General features: G+C 40.1%; 2 protein-coding genes across 4 annotated transcripts in view; one reads left to right on the top strand and one right to left on the bottom strand.

Moving 5' to 3' along the window:
- EXOSC7 (exosome component 7) overlaps positions 1-155 on the bottom strand; it is a 43,595-nt gene extending 43,440 nt beyond the window's left edge. Inside the window, exon 1 of the mRNA XM_007505062.3 lies at positions 17-155. Within this exon, the coding sequence (XP_007505124.1) occupies positions 17-73 (57 nt within the window). The 5' untranslated portion in view covers positions 74-155. The remainder of the gene's footprint in view (positions 1-16) is intronic.
- Positions 156-168: 13 nt separating this feature from the next.
- Positions 169-11,785, top strand: part of ZDHHC3 (zinc finger DHHC-type palmitoyltransferase 3) — a 66,475-nt gene continuing 54,858 nt past the window's right edge. For 2 of the 3 annotated variants that reach the window (XM_007505060.3, XM_007505061.3), the window contains exon 1: positions 169-307. The gene's annotated coding sequence lies outside the window, so the exon portion shown is untranslated. Of the gene's footprint in view, positions 308-1,172; positions 1,192-11,785 lie in introns of those variants that run through there. The other variant, XM_056800225.1, reaches the window with a different exon arrangement.

Genomic DNA, 11,785 nt, shown 5'->3' with positions numbered 1-11,785 from the left:
CCTCCTCGCCCGTTACCTGGACTCCGTGCACGATGTAAACCTTCTCGGCCTCGCTCAGCGCCACGGAAGCCATGGTACTCCGTCCGGCCACACCGCCGTCGCTGCCTCAGAACCTTCCTCCTCTTCACAGCACTGGACGTCGCGCTCCCCGCACGACTGTGGCGTCATCCTTCCGCGCCGGGCCCGTGGGGGCCGCTCCCCGCTGCGTCATCAGTGAGCGGCGGCCGCTCCTGCCGCCGCTGCCGCTGCCGCCGCCGCCCGCCTGGGAGCCCGATGGGCTGCTCCTGCGCCCCACCCCGGAGTCTGGGTGAGTCCCGGGAGCCGCGGCCCTCAGCCCTGGAGTGTCCGAGGCCCCCAGCACGGAGGCGGGAAGGGGAGGGGGACAGCACCGTAGGCAGCACAGCGACACTGGCACCTGCCGGCCAGCCGAACCGGAGGGCACTTCCTCGCGGGGACGGCGCCCTCCCTCCGTTCTTGGTGGGAGCAGGACCTGCAGAGTGGGACCTAGCCTCCCCTTTCTGTGCTGCGTGCTATTCCTGCCTCATTCACTCCTTCCCGCTACTCCACTCCTCTGCCCTGTCCTCTGAAGGTGGTCGCCCCACTCTTGCTGTCTTCCCCTCCAGCACTCTTCTGCTCGCCTTTCTTCCCCGCCTTTCCCCCCCCCTGCACCCCACACCCGTCACCTCTGTCCCTCCCCCCTCCATTATCACGCCTGCTCCTCCCTTTGCTCCCCCTCCCCCCTCCATTATCACTCTGGCCCTCCCTTTGCTCCCCTTCCTCAAGTCCATATCACCCCTTGCCCCTGGCTCCCGCTTCTCCCTCCCAAGATCCCCTCTCACCTGTCCTTTCCTTGTCCTTTATAACCCTCTGCTCCTCCCCTTACACCTCTCCTCGCTCCCCTTTTTACTCTGCTCTCCCTCTGCCCCACTCCATTTTTCCTTGTACTTGCACAGCTTCATCTTCCCCCAACTTCCTCCTTCTTTCCCCTCTGGGTTACCTCACTTCACCTCCTCTTGTTGGGGGAGATCGAAAGGATGCTGGACTTAGAGGAATACGAATCTCTGAACCATCCGACATTTGTTGGCTATGTAACCAGGAGCAAATCCCTTAACCTTTCTCAGGTGCCTTCCTCCCCATCAAGTAGGAATAATGATATGCATCGCTAAGATGAAAGTCTTGCTAAACATTTATGTACGTGGTTTTTTCCTCATTACCTCTCTACCCACTGTAGATGCTGGTAAGATAGATATCTATAGTGAAGTGCCCAGGGATCCTAAGAACCCCAGAAGTCATTTAATCCATCCCCCTCACCCTATAGATGAGTAAACTGCAAAATCCACTTCTAATGCTGATCTGCTCTCTACACTGTGCCTCACTGCCTCCTTAGTCCTGCACTATTTTGTTTTTTAAAATCAGTGACTTGGATAAAGACAAACTTAGCAAGTTTGTAAGTGATACAAATCAGTAATTATAACAACCCCAACAAAGTTCATTATGAGTTAATAGCATTATATTCATTGGCCAAAATAGCTAATGCCATACTGGGCTCCATTAAGGGGCACATAGTGTCCAGAACTAGGGAAGTGATAGGGTCTAGTGTTTTTTTCTCTGTTCAGATCAGATCTCCCCACCCTCAAGAGGCTAGACTCAGGTTAGTTTGAGGGTGGGGGACCTCCTGCACTTAAGCCCCAGGTTGGGGGACAGAGCAGGACTTGCCTCTTCCTCCTTCCCCGACCCCCCACCCCCAGTTGTACTTTCAAAGAAGGTGATTCCCCTGCTCCCCTACCCACCCACCCAAGATACATGTTGACTATGTGCATTAAAAAAAAAAAAAATATATATATATATATATATATATCAGGTCTGGATATTCTGTTCTGTTTGGGTGCCACATTTTAGAAAGGACCTTGACAAGACAGTGTCTAAAAGACAGCAAGGATGCAGGAATGAGGGGAAGAGGGACAGGGCCACATGATTGCCATCTTCACCTGGAAGAGTGATGAGAGTTGCAGAGAAGGTGACTTAAGTTCCACATGAGGAAGAACTTCCTAATAGTTAAATTTGGGCAAGCCAAATGGGAAGGCCTTAAAGCAAAGGCAGTAGTTATAAGGGTAAAGCAATTGTCCCTTCTGTGACTAGTAATGAATACTCTTCCCCCATCTGAATCTCATTTGTCCTTGCTTCCTTCCCCCTCTTCCTAAGATTTCACTGCTCTCCTCTCTCAACACCAAGATCTGATAAGATGGGTGGGGATGCTCTACTGCTTTGGTTCTGAGATTTTAGGGGTGAGGTAGTTTGTAGAAAGAGCTAGGAAATACTCCTTTACTTCCTGGTCTTTTTGTGAGCTGCCTGGTAGTGGGAGGGGACAGCTTCCAGTGAAAGAGCCCTTAGTGATAGGCACACTCCAGAGGAAGAAGCTGCCCTGGGCCAAACAGGCCTGTCCATGGTCTACTTGATGGCTGGTGGTGGGAAGGAACATTTGTTGTCTTTCTGGGGGCAAATGGAATGTGTCTGTACCGGTCCCTTGTGAAGTCTTAAAAGCTCAGTGTTGGCCACATTTCCTGAAAGCCTAGTACTTCCTTGTCTTCAGAGGGAGGGCTGCAGTAGGAATGTTAAGGAGAGTGCTTCTGAGAACCCAGCGCCAGGCTAGGAGGGCCTGAGGAGGCACAGCTGCGGCAGCAGTAGCCATCTCCAGTAGCCAGCAAGTGAGGACTCTTAGTTCCAGCAAATTTGCGGGTAGGTGGTAAGCTTTAGGCAGTGGCCCAAGGAGAAAAGTAAGCCCTGGCTTTGCTTCCCTTTGGTGCTTGAGGCCAGTATTGTCTTTTATGTGCATAATATAATACCTGCCCAGTAAAAGTAGGGTCATCCTGGGGATCTATTTTTGATTGAAGTCAGGACTGGGCAGAAGTTTTCAAAGAGATTTGTTGAATGAAAGAATGGATTTCGAAGAGTTTCAATAACTCAAGGAATCCTCTTTTTTTCTTCCAAGTAAAATGACCCTTTCCTCCCAAACTATTCAGTGCATGCTCCCCAACAAAATGCCTTATGTTTCTGTGTATTCTGTCTTGACATTTGTAATCACCTGTGAAAGTACTTTAATGCAAGCTGCTAAGACACTCCCCCCCCCCTTTACCCTCAGTACTCAGAAGAATTCTCATCTGTTAATATTTAACATCCACAAAGCTCTATATCACTGAACTAAGGTAAAAGACATCTTTTTGTTTTTTGTTATAACTATCTAAGATTTTCCTTTCTGGAAGATAAGAGAGATGGGCATCATTGTCCCTACTCCTATACAAAGTGGCCATACGGGTACCTATGGAGTGTTGGTTTTGTAGTTAAATTACTTGAAATTCAGTCCAGGCAGTCCAGGTCTACCTATGTGACTTGATGCAAGTTACTTGGCTTCACTGAGGTTCAGTTTCCTTTTTTGGAAAATAAGTGAATGGGAGCGGATCTGTCAGTTAGTCAGTAAGCATTTAGTTGGCACCTACTGTGTGCCAGGCACTGGACCAAGCCCTCAGAAGACAATGAGTAGCAAAAAAGTCCTCATCCTAGGACTGGGTTAGAGAACCTTTTCCCTGTTCAAGTGCCCAGAGGGCAAATTCAAGTTGTCTGTGAGCACCAGGATTACCCCAGAGAGTTGAGGGAGAAAGTGCTTGATTTGGATAGCAGGACTGAGGGGTGAGGCGTGCAAAAAATGTCCTTGGGCACTGGGAAGAGGGAGAATGGAGTGCTGGCTCTGCCTGACCTACCCTGTGCCGTGGATTCCCCAAGGAGGTCCTAGGGTGTTGTGGTATGATAGAGGAGACAGATGTGCAAATGATAAAAGGCAAACAAAGTATATACAGCCTAAAAAGGAAATAACCTAGGGGAAGTGATCTCTAAGATCTTCTCTAATTTTGAATTCTGAATCCTGCTGAAGATGTAGAGAGGTATCTTGTATTGAAAGACTAGAGAAAACTTGCATGGTTATGGTTGCATATAAGACTAGGATTTGAGGAACAGAAGATGGCTCTGGTACAAAGTAGAGATATCTAAAAGTGAGATTTTTAATATCTGGGATGTCTGCTGGATTGGACATGGGCTTGCTCAAGAAATTACACAAAGGAAGTGAGGAATACATTTAGAGATCAGTCTTTTAAACCCGAACTCTGCACTTTTTTATTTTTACTACATTTGATTATATTATATTCTATTATAGCATTACAGCATAATTGGTTTCCTTTGTAATGCTATATATTTTATTTTATGTATTTAAAAACATTCTTAGTCAGGAACCATACACTTCACCGAACTTACAGAGTGGGGGATCCAGGACTCAAAAAGATGTTAAGAGCCCCTGGTTTAGAATAAAGAGCAAATGTGTAGCCTGGGGTAGACTACAACACTGACCAAGTGCAGCTCAAACCATATTAAAATGTGCTTGAGAGATCTTTAACAAAATAAAAATAAAATAAAGCAATATATGGCCTGCAGAGATTCTTATGTATAGTTTAGTGACCCCTATTTCTGTTTTTTGACGCTACTACTTTAGAGGAAATTTTTTAGAATATTTTAATTTTACCTTTAAAATACATAGACCATAAAAGAATATAATAGTACTTGCTGGGCAGTTTGAGGAGATAATCTCAAATGTTGGCATTTTACATTTTGTTGGATTTACTCCAATGAATCCACGACTTTATCCATGATTTTTTTCCTTCTAGTTGTGCCAATTGTTGCCATCCTTTTCTCCCTTCGTGTACAATTTTTGTCTATAGCCTCACACAAGTTTGTCACTGGGAGTCCCACTTTACATTATAGGAGTCTTCCTTGAACTATCTCAGCCACAAATGTAGACTTAGAACTGGAAGGGATCTTAGAATTATCTAGCCCAATCTTACTGTTTTTACAGATGAAGAAATTGAAGCTCAGACAGGGTGAGTGACTTTCTTGAAGTCAGTTAGTAGGTGACCTAGTTGGGATTCAGACCAAGGTGGTAATTCCTTAGTCTCAGTGGGACCATCTCGACTTTTCATAATACACTTGATAACGTTCTTTACTCTGCTTCTGAGACTTCATTTTTTAAAAATAAGCTTTTACTGATGTATTCTTTTTTTTAATATCATCTCAATTATCCCTGAAATCCCTCTCCTACCTAGAAAGCCATCCCATATAACAAATAGTTTTTTTTTAAGAGGGAAAAAAATCAACCTAATTGGTTGGTACATTGTCGAAGTCTAAAAACTAGTGCAGTGGACCTCCCACCTCTACTAAGAGGCATTAGGAAATGTTCTCTCATCTCTTTTCATTCAAGTCATGCTTAATCTTTTGTTTTTGTAATATTCACTTTTTATTCCTTGATGTGCTATTGTTATTTCCACTTAACTTGCTGTAGTTAACTGTGGATATTGTTTTCTTGCTTTAGTGACTTCATTTTGCATCAGTTCCTATAGATGTTTCCATGCTTTTCTGAATATATCATACAGGTCATTTCTCATAGCAGAGTAATATTCCACTATATTTATGCATCACAATTTGTTTAGTCATTCTCTAATTGTTGGGCATCTACTTCATTTCCAATTTTTTGCTAGCACAAAAAGTGTTGCTTTAAATATAGTCTTTATAGAGGCTTTTTTCATGGAAAGAATGAGGGCATTTCTGATCGATGTTATGAATGAATTATCTCATCTGCATGTATATATATGAACTAGAAACAATAATATATTTTAGGCTTTTGTGCATGAATGAGATCTTTAAACAGTAACTTGCCCAAATTATGTTCTTTTGAGGTCTTTAGTAATCATTGCAATTAAGCACAGTCAATACAGTTTTAACTATCCACTGTGATTAATAGGGGAATTCAAATATTATTAATAGGAATTCATAACTATTTTTAGTGAAGTGGTTCAAATGACCTGTGCTACCCATACAAATAAGCCATAGTTGGAAAATGATCTAATATTACTTACCCATTCCTTCATGTCATATTTTGCCAACTAAAGATTTTTTTGTTTTGTTTTTCTTAAGCCCTTACTTTCCATCTTAGAATCAATACTGTGTGTTGGTTCCAAGGCAGAAGAGTGGTAAGGACTAAGCAGTGGGAATTAAGTGACTTGTTCAGGGTCACACAGCTAGAAAGTATCTGAAGTTGGATTTGAACTCAGAACCTCCCATATTTAGACCTGCCTCTGAATTCACTGAGCCATCCCCCATGCCAACTGAAGTTTTAAATAATGAATCAACAAACGTTTATTGAGCACCCTGTGTCGGGTACATCATTATATGTACAGTGAAAAAAATTAAACAGTCCCTGCCCTCAAAGAACTTATATTTTAAAAAGAAGCCATTTGCCAATTTGGGTTATTCATTATCCCTATTAGATTATAAATTCCTTGAGTACAAGAATTCACTTATCCTTGTTGCTGCCCAACACTAGCCAGGTGTATTATTGTCCATCCTCAAAACTTAGGATTGTTTGTTGAATGAATAATAAACTCTACTAATTGCCTTGAAAAACTGTAGTTGCATTATTTCTCTTTTTTTGGCAAAACTTTTCTTTTTCTCCTTCCTGTTGGCTCTTAAGTGTTTATGGTACTCTTATAATAGCCCCTTGAATTCAGAGTCTGAGTTCCCCAGCTAAATTGTCAGTTTCCATTACTTTTGTAGTTCATTGTCCTTCACAGCTGGTGTTTAATAACCCTTTATTGAAATAATTGAACGAGTCTTCCTGCCACTTCTCTTATTTTCTTGCTTGATTGCATATTGAGGCAGTTACCCAAATGTAAATCCTTTTCTCAGTGGATAGAGTGCTACACTTGAAATCAGAAAGACCTGAGTTCATATTTAGCCTCAGAAACTTCTCTGTGTGACCTCAACCAAGGTACTTTGCCTGTTTGCTGTTGAAAAAGGAAATGGGAACCAGCTCCACTATCTTTGCCAAGAAAACCCCAAGGACCTCAGAGGTCCATGGGGTCACAGAGTTAGACCTGACTGAAACAACTGAACAATGACAAATCCTCAGCCCTCAACAAGTGACCAGACCACTTGGATTATGTCCTGCTGAAGTAACAATTTCACTGGTTGAGAGTCAGAGTGGTGTTAATGGAGTGAGCTGTGCCTGCATCTGAGTCCCCACTTTCCTTGAGGAGGACTTAAAGGATAATGTGCACCAAACACTGTCAACTCCTGGCTCCCAAATGGCTATCTTGTCTCCAACACTATGCTTGGCTGAAATGCAAACATTGTATACATGAGGCAGAGCTCCTGCCCCCAGTTAGAAAGAGGAGGGACATGCTGGAAACAATTAGTGAACGAGAGAATATGAACAAAATGCTAAATAGTACCATACAGATAATTAGTGGAAAGGATAATATATAATAAGGCTGTAATTGTGCCTCACAGGCAGACCATGTGGAGGAAAGGTGGCAAAGGAGACTGTCCTATTCTCAGGCAGAGATCTGGCAAATCTTTGTCCTACCTAAGAGTTAGGTAATTAAAGCAATAAAAGACTATTACAAAAATTGCTTCAGGGCAATGCAGCAGTGGTATTATAGGTGCAAAGAACCCTTAAAAGCACAGCTTGTGAACATTTTATTCCACATTTTTATGGCCTGGGGCCAGATAACATCCCAAACTCTATACTTGGTTTTCTCTAGCTATGCCCCACCCCCCAAAGAGTATAATTGACATTTTCTTTACAAGCAAATATTTTGTAAAATTCTGTTTTGCATAAAATTTTCAATACATGTATGCTAATTTAAAGCATGCATGTTGCAAATTATGTCACTCTAAAAACATTATTAAGCTAACTGTAATTAAAACTTTCTGAAAATGCTTCATACAAATATTAATGTGATTATGTAAGTTAACTATATCCTCATTTTCAAAATTGCCTTTATTTATTTATGTGCCTGAAATGCAAGTCAGAGAGTAGAAAGAGAATGGTTATGTGCATTAAAAGAATGGTTAGAGGTGATATCTTATGATGTCCATTGTTTCTAACCTTCTTTGCATTTTTTATAATTAGCCCTCCTTATCTGAAATACCAACACTGAATTCTAGGAGATAAGAGATAGAATTATCCTAATGACTCTCCAAATAAAAAGTGATATATGAGTGCATGTCTCATCTTATTCATCCCAGTGAATGAAAATTATTAGGAGAAAATCTGACCTTTTATAATTTGTCTAAAAGCGGTCTTCTTGGATGTGAGGAGCCCTAGAGCTACTGATGCCTATGTATTTTTCATGCTATATGAGGTACTGTCTGTCTCCTGTTCAAGGTCAGTAGAGATATGATATAAATTGGATAGTATTAACTTCCTAACTTCAGAGGACGGACTTGGTGGCACAATTTGAGAATGATATTAAGGAAATAGACTGTGGCTTTGTTAATACTCTAAATTTGTGAAGCTAATGACCTGAAAGTATGCTTTCATAAGCCAAGCATTGACATGGTTGCAAATTATCCAGAGATGTAGATTTCTTAAGACAGACTTCTTTCTTTTACTTCTGTCTCTCCACCCCCTCCTCTTTTAAAAAAATATTTACTGTATGCTGTCTTGTCCTATAGAAAGTTTCTTAGAGACTGTCTTTGCTTTTATTTAAATCCATTTGTTTAGCACAGTACCTGGAACATAGTAGACACTTAAATGTTTTTCTGTTCCATTTCATCCTGATAGTTTTCTTAGTCTCTTCAATAACCAAAAAAAAAAAAATCATAGCAACATTATTTTTTATTAATAAAGCTTAAATCTTAAGATTTAAAATGAAAAGGCTTAGAAAAACTGACTGCAGGAGCAATTTTAAAGGATGAATTTAAAGATTTATTAGCAAAGAATATTAAATGGAAGTTAGGAGAGGTAGTAACTAGAAAATAAAAGAAGGTGGCCAAAAAGAAGTTAGGCTTATCCCCTGGATAACAGCTTTTCTTGATAAGCCAAAGATGGAGAATGCAAGAGGATCATAGTGATGGAGCTGGTAGTAACACTTTGGAGATTGTGAGAGACAGTGTGAGGGTAGTAACAAAAAAAGCACTGAATTTGTGGTCAAAGGACGTTGAGTTCAAATCCAGTTTCTCTGTAAACTTGAGACCATCAGTTAACTTTCATGGATCACAGTTTCCTAATCTTTAAATTCAGGCATTGGACCAGTGATATGTGGTTGTGGAGCAACAAAAGCTCCTCATGGTTCAAGAGTTTTCCTGATTGACTCTGAGTTTATCTAAGCTAGAAACCTAGAAGAATCTGAGTTTCATCATTCTAGAGAGTCTTGTTCTAGCACCCAATCCTCTATTTCCTCCTTTGCCCCATACCATGTATTTCAAGCCACAAGTATGCATTTTCCAGAATCTTCCCCTAATCCCTAAGGGAAAACAGTAAATTACAGATGAATCAGCAGTAAATTTCCATTTCAGTAAGTTTCAGTTTCTAAAGCAATCTCCCCAATGAATGGCTCCCAAGATTTCCAAACAATCCCCTCTACCTAAGGTAATATTTTTCCTAATCTTTACAATTTCCCTTAAGATCCCAAGGCATCCTCCTCTAGATTAATTCTAAAAAGAGAAGATCCATCTTTTTCTACATAACCAACAATTTGAAATTTCCCTAAGACTTGATCAGTCTAGAATAGAAGTTATTTTTTCTCCATAGTACAAATCCAGACTTGTTCTCAACCAATCACGAAGCTTTCTGATAATTGGTGAGCTTTTGTTGTCTCATCCACAGCTTCCCACTTAAATCGATGTTGAATGATTCCACAGATATTCAACACTTAAGTAAAGACAGTACCCATCCCAGGGGGAAGACCATGACATTAACAAGTTGGTTGAATCATAACCCACTTGTGTAAAGACTATAAAGGCACTTACAGTTTGCTAGAGGAGTCAAAACCTACTCATGTAAGACTTTTGAGGCAGCACATTATTGTGTGTGGGGTACCCTCCAATTAGATAATATTATCTGTATGAAAAGCACAAATTAAATTTATCTATGTTGTAGTGTATGCTGTAGGTCCAGGTTTCACCCCTCTGACCTAAGCAATGATTTGAGAAGAAAAGAGGGATAAAAAATCCAACACAGTGCATTATCCTCATATCATTTATATTTGCTTTGGAATTTGCTTTTCTGTTTTGAATACAATTATACTTTCTGTTTGAGACATGTAAAATCTGGTTTAAAGAGGAAATGGAGGCTCAAACCTAGATCTTCTTCACTCCAAGTTCAGAGCTTACTCTAAAGCACTGGAAGCAAAATAAATTCCCATCAGTTGAGGACAGAACTGGTTAAACAAATAGCATTTTACTATAATGCAGCATTAATCAGCTGTAAGAAACAAATATGAAGAAGTCCAAGAATGTTAGAAGACTTTCAAGCATTGATTGCAAATGCAAAGTTGAAGAGCCAGTTTTACACAATTACACAATTACCATAATAATAAGATTTTATCAGAATTCTGATGTCTTTCAATGATATTTCCTTTACATTATTGTGGTCAATGTTTATCCATTTCCTAGTTGATAGGCACCTTTGCTTCCATTTCTTTGCTAAAAAGTGTTGCTATGAACGTTTTGACACATAACTGGAACTTTCCCTCTGCCTTTTGCTTTTTTTCCAGTATATTTTTTTTCCAGGAGTGTCATCACTGGGTCCCAGAAGATATACCATTTAGTGATATTTCTAGTATAATTCCAAACTGGTTTTCCAGTTCATGATTCTACTTGCAAGGTATTAGTGTTCCTGTCTTCTAGCAGCCCAATATTGATCATTTTTTGGCTTTTGTCATCTTTGCCAATTTAATGAGTATGAAGTAAAACCTCAAAATTGTTTTAATTTTCATTTCTCTTTCTTATTAAGAGAGTTGGAGTGTTCTTTCATATGGTTTGAGAGCTTTGGATTCAATGACTTTGGGTTCAAATTCTACCTTTGTCAACCCCTACAAACCCTGGATAAGCCATTTCACTCAGTTCCTTCATTGGTTAAAATGAGGAGATTGGACCAGATGACCTCTATGGTCCCTGCTAGCTCTAAATAAATGCTCTTTTGATCCTTGTTAATAGTTTCCATTTCTTATTTTGAAATTTTGCTATTCCTGTAATTGCTAATCGGGGAAAGTCTAAATTTTTATGATTTGTTGATTCTATCTCTGTTCTGCTAAGAATGTGCTTCTAAGGGCTGAAGAGCTTGAACTGTTCAAGTGAATAGGCCACTCTCATAAAAGGCTTATTCTGGGAGAATAGGCTACTGTTTTCACAAAGTGGTTCATGGAAGTAGGAATGATGTAACTTTGTAAAAGGTAGAAAGACATTTGTATTATAATGGATTGTACAACCAGTCAGTTTTACCAAAGGGAAAGGAGGATATTCATAGGCTTTAAACCCTTCTTTTCATTTCTAAAGGTTTCTATTTGAATGGCCAGGAAAATTTTTAAAACTGAAATGGCCATTTTTACTAGTCAGATCTTTATTGGATAACTTTCAGCTTTATTTCTTTTGCTATTATTTCAAAATTTAAAAATGCAGAAAATTAAATTGTCCAGCAGAAAAATTCCAAAAAGTCAAGAGAAAAAATCCCATTTAATTGTCATAGGAAATATGCTAGCTAAGGATAGTTTTTATAAGGCCACTGGAGCATTTGAAATAGTCTGTGGTATCCATTGGAGTCTGTTCTTTGAGTCTGTCCTTTACCTAGTGACTATTGTGAAATAAGAGAGCAAATTCAATATTATGCTGTTCTTGTTTCTGGTAAATTTTAATAATTTTGATAGTTTTTCATTGATGTTTTGATTGCCACTATGTAAGGGAT

This window comes from Monodelphis domestica, chromosome 5, assembly GCF_027887165.1.
Source record: "Monodelphis domestica isolate mMonDom1 chromosome 5, mMonDom1.pri, whole genome shotgun sequence".
NCBI lineage: Eukaryota > Metazoa > Chordata > Mammalia > Didelphimorphia > Didelphidae > Monodelphis > Monodelphis domestica.
The sequence above is the reverse complement of the archived record's forward strand: the minus strand, read 5'-3'. Positions and strand labels throughout refer to the sequence as shown.